Here is a 16,213-nt window from a genome sequence, read left to right as displayed (position 1 = left end):
ATTTTCTATGCGGGTCAAACTTACGATTTGGGGGTTTTGCACTAAATTGAACCAATTGGACTAAATGTTGCCATTCCTAGATAATTTCCATGTTGTTCAATTCAATTTTGAGCTTAATTTCATGAGAATAAGTCAGATAGGTAATCAATTGGACTAAAAAAAGATGAAACCGGGTCAACTGGGTCGGGTTGACCCCACCTAGTCAACCTAGTTGCCAAGTCAACCCAAGGCAATGCGCAGAACCAAGTCTGGTTCCCCTCCTTCGCGCACGCGGGACACAAGCACAGGAGAACATGCCAAAAATTGAACGAAATTTTGGGACACCCAAACTTCGATCATACTTTAGTCGACTACCTATCCTTTCCCGATGACCTCCAGGTGGTAAACACACGTGATACGCACATGACAACGGGCTGGAAGTGCCGTAACGTAAACGAATGCTGAACTGAAAATTGGGTGGAGTTGAAGTCTGTTGGAGAGGGGGGACTAAGTTCTAGGAACAAAAAAGAGAAGCATGAGGCATTACGGGGAGAACAGGAATGAGAGAGAGAGAGAGAGAGAGAGAGAGGGGGGGTGACAGAGAGCAATAGAACGCCATTGCCGCTCGAGAATGAGAGCTTGAGAACTCCGTAGAGCTCAAGCCGACAATGATCAGAGCTCGCCATCACCATTCCCTGCGTCTAGAAGTCTAGACGAAGCTACTGCATCGTCCCGAACGCGCCAATTCGCCTTAAAAAGGTAAGATATGTACTCGAGCTAGCGAAGGTCCGTCAATGGCAGACCTCTCGTTACTTACTTTACCTTCGTGCTTTTGAGTCCGGATCGTTTCTCTACCTATCCCGAGCATGCGCCTAGCTTTTGTTTGCATTTTCATCGCATGAACCCTCCTATGTCGATCCCTAAACTTCGAACCCAAGCCAAACTCACAAAGCCATTTTGCAACATCCTCAAGCCGTATCGGCAATCGGATAAGTGTCCTAATCTACCTATGTTGATGTCCGATAGTTTAGATTGGTTGAATCTCGCTAGAAATGGTTACCGCATACGGTTGCCGGAAATTTAGTTTTGGCCGGTGTAAGTCCGATTAGTTTTAAGCTAGAAATGGGCGTGCGGTGGTTGTATGTTGATCTGAATTCACTCGGGAGTAGATCGGAATGAAAATCGCGAAGTTTTAGGATAATTTTGACATCAGAAATGGAATTCCGGTGAGGCGCCGGCGATCGATCATCTTCCCCAATGAGGGGGTTGACTGGTCAAGGAAGGTTGACCAATCAACGCCGACATGGCAGCCACGTGGCGGCCACGTCGGCGCGGTTTGTTACAATTGAAAATCGAAAACCAAAACTCGATCCGACGGCTGAAATAATGCTATATGTCGAGATCCCGGCTTTTGCGAAAATAAAAAAAGGATTTTTCAAATTTGAAAATAAAAAAAGTAGTTTGTGAACGCGTAGCCCGGGTTCGGCCATGTGTCACCATTCCGATCATTGGATCATAAAAATTCAAATAAAAGAAAAATCATTTTCGGAATAAAAAAATATGCTTTCGATCGGACGGTTGTGGATTGGCCACGTTGTCCGATCATGACCGTAGATCCGATCTTTAGATCAAAGAGTGGTGGACCGGCCACGTGGCCCATTCATTACCTTAGATTCGCTCTCTAATCAGAGCATCGAGATTGCGCCACGTGGCGCGTCCCGAGCTGTAGATCTCACTGTCTGATCGGAGCACCCATAGATTGCCACGTGTCATGATCTAAGGGGTTGTTTTCAATTTTTGCGTGGGAAAAATGAATAAAAAATTCAAAAAAATTCAAAAAAATCACTAAATGTAGGAACGGCGCCATTTTGCCTAGTTGGGTTTGGACCATTTGGTCCCAGCCGCCCTTGAGTCGTAAACCGGGTCACCCGACCCGGCTCGGATAATTCTTTTTCTAATAAAGTTTGAAATTTTTTTTTATAAAAACTCAAAAAATTAGAAAATCCGAAAAAAAAGAAAAATTCCAAAAAATTCCAAAAGTTAGGAAATGGACCATTTCACCTGACCAATCCTATTTTTGGGTTTTCGCATCCCGAGTCTGTCTGAAAATGACGATTTTACCCCTTTAGGGTAAATTGCTTCCAAAAATTTCGAAAAATTCAGAAAAATGTCGAAAAAATAGGAAATGACCACAATCAACCGGCCAATCCTATTTTCAACGTTTTGGACTATCGATTCTTTCAGAAATGACAATTTTTTCCTTTTCGGCAAATTGTCCCCTTTTTTTTTCCTTCCAAAATTACAATTTTACCCCCTTATGGGCAAATTGCTTCCAAATCACTTATGTTTCCTCTCTTATGCTATGTTTGACTTTTCTCTAAGTCAATAGGGCTTTACTAGGAATGCCATGCTTTGATTTGATGCGATTTATCCGCATGTTATGATTTCTTGATTTGCGCATTTATTTCAATGATTGTGTTTGCTAAGGTAGTCACTCATATTTATATGAACTCCTAGATTTAGGATTCATACCCCAAATCATTTGAATGAAATCCCGAGGTTAGAAAATTCATTCAACTTAAGTGCTGAAAGGGCGTCAATTACGATAATTGGCATAACTAAGTCCCCGATCCCACTGCTCTGGTTTTGTAGAATCGAATAGAGACTCCCGACTATTCGATAGATTTTTCCAATCATACCCTCCAACAAATGATTGGTGGTGACTTCGAGGCATGCACATGTAGCACATGTCACTAGACCATACTGAAAGATCGACCCGATTTTATCCTCCGTTGTGATTTGGGTAATAGGCCTTGGGAGAGGCCCGCATCCAAAATCCATAGACAACTGGATCGGAGAGTGACCCATTAACCCTTGCGTCTTCGAGGAGCGCTGGAGGAGGGTCGCGACAAGGGGGAAAAGAGAGGTTACAAAAGATGAGTGTTGTTTACGTCATCGGACGGGACACCGTAGATTTCAGTGTGAATCCTATAAAAAGAAGTAACAAGAAGAGAATCAAGGAGCCAATGTGGGAAGCGATGAACCTTTGGTAGAGAATTTATGTTTATCTCAGGGGTTTGACTTGAAAATATATAAGGGGTTTCTTGACTATGGTGCTTCTTTTCATTGCACCTCGCAAAAAGATATATTTGTTGATTATGCGTATGGAGATTTTGGACAAGTGGTTGTGGGAAATGGCCACATATGTTCGATTGTAGGAAAATGAACCGTGATTGTGAACACATCGGGTGAAAGACTTCTAATATTGCGTAAAACCACACATATTCCCCGAGTTGAAGAAAAATTTGATTTCAACTAGTAAATTTGACCAAGAAGGCATGGTAACAACTTTTGGATGCAGAGAGTGGAAGATAACATCGGGGGCAAGAACAATAGCAAAGGGAAAGTGTATAGGTACACTTTGCCTTATCCAAGGAGACAATATCGGTGATATGCTTGCAACTACAGTGGCTACAAATAATTTGTCTATTCTTTGGCATTATCATTTGGGACATCTTGGTGAAAAGGGTGTAACGCAGTTACACTCAAGAAAATTGCTTCCAGGTTTATAAAAAGTTGAGTTTGATTTACGTGAGAGTTGCATTTATGGAAAATAAAAAGCGGTAAGTTTTCAATTAAATTGGTGACAGAATAAAGGGCAAAAGCTAGAGTTGATCCATATTGATGTGTGGGGATCAGCTCAAGAACTCTCTTATGGTGGTAAGAGGTATTTTGTCACTTTCATTGATAATGCAACAAGAAAGACTTGGGTCTATGCTCTTAGAGAAAAATCAGAAGTATTCGGGGTTTTCAAAATATGGAAGGCCGTGGTAGAAAAAGAAACAAGTTATCAGATTAAACCTCTGAAATCTGATAATGGTGGTGAATACACGAGCAATGAATTGCAGAATATTTGAGCCGAAAAGGCATATATGGATTAAAGACTATTCCTAAAACTCCTCAAGAGAATGGTGTAGCGGAAAGGATGAACAGAACAGGACTATTTTAGAGCGTGTAAGATACATGAGACTACATGCAAGTCTCCCATTACACTTATGGGCTGCTACAGTTGATGCAGCTATATATTTGATTAATAGGAGTCCATCTAGTGCGCTGGATGGAGGAATACCACAAGAGTAGTAGTTAGGTAAAAAGGTCAACTATTCATATCTAAAAGTTTTTTGTTGTATTGCATATGCTTTGATTGACAAAGAGGGCGGGAAGAAGGTCGATGCTAAGTCCCAAAAGTGCGTTTTTATTGGATATGACAACAATGAATATGGATATAGGCTCTGGGATTATGAGAATAACAAAGTCATTCGTAGTCAAAATGTGGTGTTCCATGAAGAAATGATGTACGAAGATCGTCAAACAGAGCATGAGACGATAGTAGAACCAGAATATGTTGAGATGGATACAATTCCCGTGAAAATGATTCCAACAGATGAGAGTGCACCTAACGGAGAGGTTCAAGATGAACATATTATCAATGAGCAAGCAGTTCAAAAGGAATGCAATGATCTAGAATAGACTAACGACACTAAAGTATCTATTTTGAGGAGATCTACACGTGTGATAAAGCTAAAGGTAATTTTTGATCCATCGGCTAATACTGTTCTGAGCCATGTCTTATATACAGATTTGGGAGAACCGGAGACTTATGATGAGGCAAAGAAAGACACATCTCACATGCAAGAGGAGCGTCCTATGAAAGATGAGATGAGCCCGTTACTTCAAAACAAAACTTGGGAGTTGACCAAGTTGCCCACTGGTAAAAAAGCTTTGTTAAACAAATGGGTCTACAGGATGAAAAATGAAGCTGATGGTAGTATCGGATATAAGGCGAGACTTGTAGTAAAGGGTTTTTCTCAAAAAAAGCGAATCGACTACTCCAAGATATTTTCACCAGCAGTGAAGATAACATCAATAAGAGTTTTGCTAAGTATAGTTGTAGTGGAGGATCTTCATCTTGAGTAGTTAGGCCTTTTTGCATGGTGATTTAGACAAAGAGTTATACATAGTGCAACCTAAAGGTTTTGTGGTCAAAGGTAAAGAGCACGTGGTGTGTTGCTTGAAGAAAAACTTGTAAGGCTTGAAGCAAGCTTCGCGACAATGGTACTTAAAATTTGATGGTTTTATGGAAGAAAAAGATTTGCACACCTGTGAGGCTGATCATTGTGTTTATTTTCAAAAGTATAGCGATTGTGATATTATATATCTCTCTTTATATGTTGATGACATGCCAGTTACTAGTTCTAATATGTAGAGAATCGCAGAAGTAAAGAAGATGTTAGCATTGCGGTTTGCTATGAAAGACTTGGGAGAGGCCAAGAAGATTTTAGGCATGAAAATCATTAGGGACAGGAAAAATAAGAAATTATGGTTATCGCAGGAAGACCGTGTGAACAAGGTGTTGAAGAGATTCAACATGAATAAAGCAAAGCTGATTGCGACTCCTCTAGCAAGTCACTTCAAACTTTCCAAGGATATGTGTCCAAGTACTCAAGTTTTGAAAGATCGGATGACGGTAGTTCCATACACATCAGCGGTGGAAAGTTTGATGTATGCCATGGTGAGCACGAGACTAGACATTGCACGGGCAATGGGAGTTGTGAGTCGATATTTGCGTAACCCGGGTAAAGAGCATTGACATGCAAGAAAATGGATATTGAGATATCTAGCGGATACATCAAATTACTCTCTTTATTATGGATGTACATCTCTAAAATTGCAAGGTTATGTAGATGCAGATCACTCAGGCGATCGAGATAGTGGTAAGAGTACCACTAGATATGTCTTTATAATTGCGAGTACAGCAATGAATTGGGTATCTCAACTATAGAAAATAGTGGCTCTATCAACGACAGAAGCAGAGTATATGGCGATCACAGAAGTCTCTAAGGAAATCATGTGGTTACAAGATTACCCGAAGGAGCTACATCAAAAGCAACCGGTGAGCATACTATGCAATGATAGTCAAAGTGCGGTACACTTAGCAAAGAATGCAGCTTATCACTCAAGAACTAGACATATCAAGAAGAGTTATCACTTTACCAGGTCGGCATTGAAAGATAACGAGTTAAAGTTATAGAAGATTGATGGCTCAAAAAATCTAGTCGACATGTTTACCAATGTAGTAGACAGAGAGAAGCATACTTTTTGTACTATTACTATTGGCATTACTCCATGTTAATTGATGAGGAGTATCGCAGAGGCACAAGTTCTAGTTACTAGTTTTTGAAGAGGATAGATGTAAAGTTGCTTGGTGCATCATATATATTTGTTTCAAGTGGGAGATTGTTGTCGTGTAAAGCCAAAATATTTCATTAAGGGCTTTTTTGTCTTTTGTCTTTTTTTACTCCTAGGTTAAAAGCTATACCTCTTATATTAGCAATGTAAAGGTAGTAGCCGTCATAAAAGCAGCACACAAAGAGAGAGAGAGAGAGAGAGAGCGAGAAGCACAAAGTAGCGAACAAAAAGAAAAAGAAAAGGAAAGGCCGTGACGACATTCTTGAGTATTTTCATTTTCTTTTTGCTCCAATCTTGCGAGAAGATCATCGGTTGTATTCTTACTTTTCTTGAAAACTAGTAGATTCACGAGTGTCTTTGCACGAGAGACGTAGTCCAGGTTTGGGCAAACTTCAAAAACAAATTATCTAGTGTGTTCTTTTGATTCTGTTCTTTTTATTATTTTATTCTGCCGATGTGGATTGTTTGCTATGATTATTTTTCTGAAATCGGTGTGCAATTCCTAATTGAGAGAAATATTTAGGATACTTCTAGAAGAGTTTCAAGAGAATATCTAAGATATTTCTAGAAAAGCGATGTGACATGTAGAAAAATATCAGTGGCTCTAGATTTTTGTTTGTAAAGGCGGTGAAAGAAGAAAATTAAGTCCCTTGTACATTGCTTCATAAAATAAAACTCTTCTTGTCTTCCTTGTACTCCCTGGCCAACAATAACCTCTCACGCATTCATCCTAGTTGTTTCTTTGCTCAAGCCTTCTCCCACATACTAGCATATAAACCAAAAACTAACATTATCACATACACTTGGCCATGGAGTTTCTGGGATCCCCGATGCCAAAGAGGAAGAGAAGACAAAGCAACTGGCATTCTTTGTGTGACCAGATCAATGTATATATATCGTTAAGAGTTACACAGCATGGTTAGAATGATAAAGGGTGAAAAAAGCATTTCCGAAAGCATCCAATGCATGCAGCCCAACTGAAGTTTCCCAAAATTATAGCACGAGAGAGCTCGAGCGAGAGGAAGGCGATTAAGCTCTCGGATGCTATTGCATGAACTTCAGTGAGCGACCCTTGTAAGTGCACATTTAAAAGCTGAATGTTAGCCTGATCGACTAAACGCGAAAAAATTGAGAAAGAAAGAAAGAAAGAAAGACTAGTGAAAGGAAGGGTCCTATCATCGATCCATCTCTGTTAGCGAATGACGGATGAGGGTGAGGAGGGTTTAGTTAAGAATAATCGAAAGACAGCGAACGCAAACTGAAAAGGGTAAGTGAAATGCAGCATGATGATGGCCTCATATCAAGTGTCGTTCCACACGGTGAAAGGGGATGTCGCCATCTGATGCGTCACGCAATTGTTACTGGAGAAGAGTGTTGCTGTTGTTGTTGGTGGCACTGCATTAGGTAGCCAACCCAGCTCGTATCCACCGCTTTGTTGATAATGTTCATGGCCGCCATCATCTTGAATGTGGTTCTGTTGACCATACGCAGTTACTTTAACTACCCCATCATTATCTTTAACCCCGTTCACTCTGAATTGCTCGGCATGCTGATTTTGATGATGATGGCTGCTGCCGCTGCTAGCCAAGAGGGTTCCCACCGGGATCCCAAGCCCAGAATGATTACTATTCCCGTATGCGGCTGTATTGTTGAATCCGCCACCACCATACAAAAGAGAGTTGGAGGATGAACTGTGTTCCAGGGATATCGGGGAGTCGATGTTGTTGTTGGAAGAGTCGGTGGTACTCAACAGTAGGGAATTGGAAGAGGAAGGCTGGTGGTTGAAGAAATTGTGGGTGGTGTTAATGATGCTGGAGTTGGAATAGCAATAATCATCCTCCTGCTCTTGCTTGCACGACCACGCCCTCTGCACATGGCCATATCCATATGGTGAGGGCAACTGATGATGCCGATGCATAGCATTCTGCATATTGCTGTTCATCATCCACGCCTGCGCCTGCACTTGTGCATGAAGGAAATCCCCATAATCAGCAGTACCACCTTTAAACACCGCATGGGGCCAGAAAGCCCCGAGTGATCCGTTATGGTGGTCGTGGGATCCCCCGAGAGTGATGTGCCCTGCAATGGCGGCCGTAGACTGTTCAGCTTCCTTCAAGCGCTTGGCGGCCGCTCCGATGGGCAAGTTGGTGCTCTCCAGGATGGTCTTCACGTCATAACGGCTCATGTCGAAATTGGTCACCGCGTTCAGCCCCCTGAACTTTATGGCGGCTATGTCGTATGCCTCTGCTGCTTCCTCCTGGGTACCTGCCAGCAATTTTTGCATTCAGTGGGCAATTCATCAGATACATGTAGATATAGATTCACAATGCGGCACCTATAATAGTTAACAGAGTCAAGAATCAAATACATTTCAAATCAATTATGTACAGTTTAAGTTTTTGCTAGCATATGAGCACAGGATAACTAGGTAGAGGACTCACTGAAAGTGCCCAGGTAAAGGTCCTTGTTCCCCGCAACCCTTCCTATTCTTGCTTGCCACCTTCCATGCTGGTGGTGTCTGCCACTCCATTCCAACAAAAGCTCTAATTAATTAAGCTGTAAACCCATATTTTGTCCTAATACAACGTACACAAACCATCAAATCCATGCGAGAGTCATGTGCATTACCTGGTCACTCCTCTATAAATGGATGCCCCGCGAGAAAACCCGCTACTCTTCCTGCAGCAACGCGTCGAAGAGACATAGTTCAAGTCGTTGTATACTTCTATACATCTGTTGTGTTAATGAGTGATGAAGATATATGTTGTACTGTATCGCTGTACCTTCGCAACGACGCTATGAACTCCTGCCTGGTCATGTGCTTCATCTCTTCCAACTCTTTATCGTAGTTGCTGATCTGAAACGTTCGTACCCAATTCATTGCATTAGATAGGAGCAGCCATTGAAGTGAGAAACAAAGAAAGGCAAACTTGTCGGGTGGCTCATCAGTGAACTGAGGACACATTCCTCGTATTTGGGAGACCATTTAGGATCTCGTCTAAAACATGTCACTGCCCGGGAGTAAAGGTTAGACAAGGAAAAGATCAACACATTGGCCCGAACTCTAATCACCATATGAACTAATTAAATTAGAGGCAGTGCAATAAAGGGTACAGGTAGTTACTGGGAAATTGGTCGTGGTGGTGGCGCCCCAGTATTTGAGAGCGGCTAAATCGTAAGCTCGGGCGGCCTTGTCTTCCTTGTCATAACCTCCTACATGAACAAATCAATTGTCGCACAGCAAGTTAGTTATTGTAATACAGATTCTGATGATGTATAATGAGCTCGGTTTGATTGCAAAGAAAGATATGGAGGGCTGATATCGGCATATAAAATGGAAACTTACCCAGATAAACTGCGACAAAGTGAAGTCGGTAAGGATGGAGGAAGCCCGGCCACGACGAAGGCGTTTCGGTAGAGAAGAAGGTGCACACACATGAAAGTAGAGAGGACATACATTGTGGTAAGCACTTAACCAGGAGACAGATGATTAATAATGACTCATAGTGTCTGAAAATTGCAACAAAGTTAATGTTACCTTGCCTTCCCTTGCGAGTTTGGCCTTCCCGACGGCAGGTATTGTCCCAAAGATGAGCCTCATATCTCCCCGTCCATCTATGCCTGCACCAAAAGCCAAGAGAAAGATCCCCAACATTTGTATTGAGATCATACAAGTATAACATATGCAATTTCATAGTGAACACATCTATGCATAGATGGAAGAAGGGGGAACCTGGTAACGCCACGATAGATGGAAGTGCGCTGTCCGAAAGTGTCGACAGATCTGCGAGGGAGGGAGTCGGCGGACAAAGTGGTTGCTGTATCATCGGTAGAAGAGACGTCAAGAGGAGGATGAGGAGGACGAGGACGAGGGGCCGTTTGCATTTGTGGATCACTGTGATCGATACCACAACCGCCGCCACTAGCGGAAGCAGTGGAAAGTGACAGCACTTGTGCTGGCTCACCAATCTCCGTCCCAGCCAGACTAGTACCAGTATGGCTATTGGGAGGGTGGGTCCTCAGCCAGGACTTGATCATGGACAAGCCGAGCATGGAGGAGGACGAGCCGGAGCCGCCATTGTTGTGGTTGTGGTTGAGGTGGAGGTGGTCGCGATCAGAAGAAGAGGTGAGGGGGTTGCACCCAAGGAAGTTGTCGACCTTATTGTGGGATTGTTCATCATAAGCAACTGGGGTTTGGGCCAAGAGCATAGCCGATGCTGATAGGTCCACCACCGAGCTCACTGGCTTGAAGCTTCCATCTCCTCCCACCCGCTTCACCCTCCAATCTGCACCCACATCCCTCCATCCATCATCATCTTCATATACATGTATCATGTTCAGGAGGAAGAAGAAGAAGAAGAAGAAGAAGAACAAGCAGAAGGTGTGTGCACTCAGCAATATTACCTGAAACATCGCCATCATCAACGATGGTGGGATCAGAAATGCCCTGGGAGTGGGAGAGGAAAGGAAGCGGGAGAGCAAGGGGCGGCTGTGACTGTGAAGAGAGAGAGAAACCCAACCACTTGTTCATCGAACCCATTTGCCCTTTGGATCTATTCACCTTCTCTGTTTCCAAAACATATACTACTTCTCATGCACCAGCTTGATCAACCTTCTTTGAGCAAACAGATGTAGGAGGAGCCATACTCCACTTTGCAGAGAGAGAGAGAGAGAGAGAGAGAGAGAGAGAGAAGCATTCCCCTTGATATCAGTCCTGTGCTTTTAAGCCTCGGAGACTGCAGGTGGAAGAAGGGAGAGGGAGGGGAAAAGGCCATACCCCTCATCTTCATTTTATTTATATATATGTCATCTTTTTCATTTGATTTTTATTTTTTGAAAAACATAAACAATTCATTTCCTTATTTTCCCCATAACCCACAAAATTGATTTTTAAGGAAAAAGATCCAAGGTACCTAATTGATCTCCTTTGACTGCTTTATATTCAATGCCACCCTTAAGTGTTCATCATTTGTTTATCTATTGGATATCTGTCCATTGGTATAGAAATTGAAAATACCTAATGAACCTACACATAGACATATAGATGTATCCTAATAGATCTTCTACCTAAATTGTGCACACAGCTTTCCCGGATCAAGAGCTATCGCCCTGAGAGCTCTAAACAGACTCCTTCCTTCTACCTAGTCCGAGATTATCGAGACTATACTTACAATGCAAAGACTCATCAGTAGTTCATTAAATAACAAAAGCACAGAACCAAAGTTTGAACGAGGCATGAGCTCCCTAAGCGGAATAGTTTGACAAAGCTAATTCGAAATATGTTGGAACTAAGACCAAGTAGGGAAAGCTGAGATTATATTCCTGCCCTTTTTTTGTCTTTGACTAGGTATAGAAAAAAGAACATGTGCAAGAAGACCCATTAACAAATACATTTTGCATTATGATATGGCGATGAGCATGCGTGTGCTTCCTTAATAAAACCTAACAATCCACAAATGGCACAAAGTAGACTTCTCTCCAAGGGAAAGAGGAAAAGGGAGAAAGACCCACAAATTTGTTCTGACAATGTTTGATTTGCAGGGGGATCAGAGAGACCACTCCACCCCACTGGTCACCAACCATGCCCACCACAACCTGCGGCTGCCACCACCGCCGTGGTCTTGGGGGGATGGGGCCATTGAATCTATCAGCACTTCAATTCAAGGAAACTGTTGGACAGCATGCATGTACATTATCCTCATTCAGATGATTGTATCTAACGGTTCTGTCATTTTGTGATCGATTTCACGCGCCATCCGAATCGACACGTCGGGTGTTTCGCTTTCCTTCTCCATTTAGTAGAAAATTTTGTTAGAGTAACAATTTTTGGGTCATTGAGAGCGCAACACTGTGTTGTGAGCTACAAATTCTTAAATGAGTGGACTACTTAACAATTTATAATTGTTTTTCAATTCTTTTTTATGGCTCAAAACATATTGTTAATCTCTCAGTGGATTAAAGAAAATCACATAATCATTTCTTTTAGTAAAAAAAGCTAAGTGTGCGTTTGTTTCACTGAAAACTTAATGATAAAGGAAACTATTCTTCATGAAAATATGATTAGTTTTTTATTTATTTGGTAGTTTAATGGAAGTGGCTTCCTTATTACTAGATCGGGAAGTCGTCTCCCCAATCCGAGTTTATTATTTTAAGCCCATGGAAAATCTTTTTCATGAGTCGATTAATTTTTCATCATCGGAGCACCATAAAGTTCTTGGAAATAGTTTTCCTTTAAACAAACAGGCCTTAAGAGTAATTATAGCATGCGCCGTCAACGTAATTAGACCCATTTTGATTGTCGGGCTCCTATTTAGTAGTCAAATATAGAAATATCACGCAACTTTTAATTATAGGAAAAAGAGTGTAATTAAGGCTAACTTTTGTTTCGCGAAAAACGAATGATTTGAAAAATATTTCCCTAAAAATGATTGCTCGTATTACTTGAAATAATTAGTAAATGAAATATATTATCATTAACAACAACGATTCATATCCGAATGTTTTCATAGACAATGAAAATATTTTTTGCAATTGTTGTTCATATCGCTTGAAATAATTAGTCAATGAAAAATATTTTCATTAACAATAACGATTTATATATAAATATTTTCATAGTAATGGAAATATTTTTTGTTCATTCGCTTTTGCAAGCGATATAAATAATTATTTTTAAAAAAATATTTTTCAAATCATTTATTTTTTGCGAAGCAATCGGAACCTAATATTTTAGAGATTTAATTGCCACACTAACATACTGAAAATGCTAAAAACACCTTTCGTTTTCAACACCATCGAATTGCAAAATGGCATTAATTCCCCAAATCGTTGTCACCGCCAACAAACTGTTGATACATCCCACCAAGCCCCCGTCCCCGGAGGGCATTTCTCTCTCTGAGATACTCTGCAGACCGGTGGGCTGTTCATGCATGCAGGCTTTAGCAGTGTAATCTAAGAAGAGCAGATAAATATAGTATTTAATGCCACCTTATCACATTCATATTCATTCTGAAGCCAAAAAACAAAAAGAGAGAATTAATTTTATTAATTAATTGCAAAAGTTGTATCCCCACGAGAGGACATCAGCCCTGGTCTTCCGGGTCTTACTAGATTACCTCCTTCTTCTTCTTTAATTTCATTGTCCAAAAGGTCTTCTTTTTTAATTTAAACTATGTTTATTTTACGAAAAATGAATTATCTTGAAAATATTTTTTAAAAATTAATTATTCGTATCGCTTGAAAAAAATGAATAAATGAAAAATATTTTCATCATCCACAAAAGATGTGTAGACATGAATTATTATCGGTAATGAAGATATTTTTCATTTACTAATTATTTAAAGCGATAAAAGCGATCATTTAAAAAATATTTTCTAAGCCATTTGTTTTTTGCAAAAGAAACGGAACCTTACCGATTCTTATTTCTTAATCAATTAATCTTATCAAAACTAAAATTTTGACAGGAAAAACACGAGATGTGAATCATATTAACACCGGACAAAGCGTTCCAAATTTGATTATTCTTCCCTTTAGGCTTCGTTTGCTTCCCGAAAAATAAATAATTTAAAAAATATTTTTCAAAAAATGATCGTTTGTATTGTTTGAAATAATTAATCATTGAAAAATGTTTCATTATCGACGACAACTTATTTGTTAACATTCGCGTAAACAATAAAAATATTTTGCGTTAATTCGTTTTCGTAAGCGGTATGAGCGATTATTTTTTCGAAAAATATTTTACATATCATTCATTTTTCGCAAAACTAATACAACATTCGTTGGTTAAAAGCCTTCTTAATCACTAATGAGACCCATCTAGCATTTGTGGAACGTAACATGCATGCGCGCACCTACTGAGATGTGATTATTAATCAATGAAATTTCTTAGCATAATAATTTTTAAATAATTATAAAAAAAGTAAACACTATATTAATTTTTAATTATTTATCATTTATTTTTTATAACTTAAAACAGATCGTTAATATCGCCATAAATTAAAAATGATCACACAATCAAGTCACATAATCAATTCTCGTAATCGATCGGATGTCAGAGGATGGAGGCCCCGTGGTCCAGCATGTCGAGTCTCTGCGTGCTCTGACATCGTGTGTGACATCATACATGGGTGTACATCATGTCATTGAGCTGGTGCATGCTGTGCACGTACTCAACGCGAGCTACCACCACTGCACCAAGTACATATTATTCCTACCCTAAATCATTATACAGAGATAGAATATAAAGGCCATTTATGTCCAAAAACGGAAAGAATAGAGAGGCCAATATATTTGAGGTTCCGTTTTTTTCTTCAAAAAATAATTTAAAAATATGTTTCTAAAAACAATCGATTGTAAAAGCGAATGAACGAAAAGTATTTTCATGACCCACGAAATATTTCAATATAAATTATCGTCCATAATGAAAACATTTTTTATTTAAAAAAATATTTCAAATATGATACAAGAAAATCATTTTTAGGAGAGCATTTTTCAAATCTTTCATTTGCCGCAAAAAAACATAGCCTAAATCACCTCTTGACCTAACAATTTTAAACTTCTAAAACGTCTAGTAATGCTCCTATAAAATCTTACATGGCATCTTATTTGCTGTGTACATTATATATTTCCACGCCTAACTTTCGGCCAAAGTCCAGCCTGCATGTGAAAAAGAGTGTCAAAACATTTAAATACTAATGACTTGAAATTTTAAAACGAGCGACACTGGTTTTACAAAATCTTGCAACGGGTGACCCACTTTTGAGCTTCAGCATGCAGTTGAAGCGGGGGGTGGGGGAAGTTGGGTTTCTCTCTGAGATATTCTGCAGACCGGTGGGCTGCTCATGCATGCAGGCTTTAGCAGGGTAATCCAAGAAAAGCAGATCAATATAGTATTTAATGCCACCTTATCACATTCATATTCATATTCATTTTGAAGCCAAAAGAAAAAAGAGAAAGAGAATTAATTTTATTAACTAATTGCAAAAGTTGTATCCCCATGAGAGGATATCCGCCCTGGTCTTCCGGGTCTTCCTAGATTACCTCCTTCTTCTTCTTTTTTAATTTCATTGTCCAAAAGGTCTTCTTTTTTAATTTAAACTATGTTTATTTCATGAAAAATGAATTATTTTAAAAATATTTTTTAAAATTAATTATTTGTGTCATTTGAAAAAAAAATTAAATAAATATTTTCATCATCCACAAGAAATGTTTAGACATGAATTTTTATAAAAAATAAGATATTTTTTATTTACTAATTATTTGAAGCGATACAAGCGATTATTTTTTTAGAAAAATATTTGTTAAGTCATTTGTTTTCTGCAAAAGAAATGGAACCTCACCGATTCTCAATTTTTTTTTTATGAAATTATTGCTATAAGAACATCACGAGACACGAATCATATTAACATCGGACAAGGTGTTCCAAATTCTATTATTCTTCACTTGGGCTCTGTTTGTTTCGCGAAAAATGAATAATTCGAAAAATATTTTCCAAAAAATGATCGGTTGTATTGCTTGAAATAATTAGTCAATAAAAAATGTTTCATTATTGACGACAACTTATTTGTTAACATTTGCGTAGACAATAAAAATATTTCGGCTTAATTCGTTTTTGTAAGTGGTACAAATGAACATTTTTTAAAAATATTTTTCAAATCGTTATTTTTTCACGAAACAAATGGAGCCTTAATTGATGACTACTCACTCTATGACTCTGTTTGGTTCAGTATTTGGCCAAGGGACTTTGAGAAATGCAAATACCTTTGCGCTAAAGGTCTTTTTTTAAATGCAAGTAGTGTTTGGTAAAGTGTATTTTAAAACCACATTTGAAAAGCAACTTTGACGTAAATGTTGTTTGGTGAAAAATGAACTTTGTAAAATATTTTTTATTTTTGAAAAAAAGGCGGCGGCAACCGGTGGCCGGTGGTGGCGACCAGCGATCGGCGACCGGCAATGACCAGCCGCGGCGACCAACGGCCGATGGACAAAG

General features: G+C 39.5%; 1 protein-coding gene across 1 annotated transcript; it reads right to left on the bottom strand.

The window, feature by feature from the left end:
• Positions 1-7,190: 7,190 nt before the first annotated feature.
• Positions 7,191-10,768, bottom strand: LOC115748391 (AP2-like ethylene-responsive transcription factor AIL1). The gene is made up of 9 exons (XM_030684869.2): positions 10,633-10,768; positions 9,962-10,514; positions 9,767-9,849; positions 9,575-9,583; positions 9,353-9,441; positions 9,012-9,085; positions 8,857-8,907; positions 8,670-8,746; positions 7,191-8,493 (listed from the first exon to the last, which is right to left on the bottom strand). The coding sequence occupies exons 1-9, from the start codon at positions 10,766-10,768 to the stop codon at positions 7,529-7,531; spliced, it is 2,037 nt and encodes a 678-aa protein (XP_030540729.2). The 3' UTR covers positions 7,191-7,528.
• Between the last annotated feature and the right edge of the window lie 5,445 nt (positions 10,769-16,213).

The sequence above is a fragment of the Rhodamnia argentea genome, chromosome 6 (assembly GCF_020921035.1).
Source record: "Rhodamnia argentea isolate NSW1041297 chromosome 6, ASM2092103v1, whole genome shotgun sequence".
Lineage (NCBI taxonomy): Eukaryota > Viridiplantae > Streptophyta > Magnoliopsida > Myrtales > Myrtaceae > Rhodamnia > Rhodamnia argentea.
The sequence above is the reverse complement of the archived record's forward strand: the minus strand, read 5'-3'. Positions and strand labels throughout refer to the sequence as shown.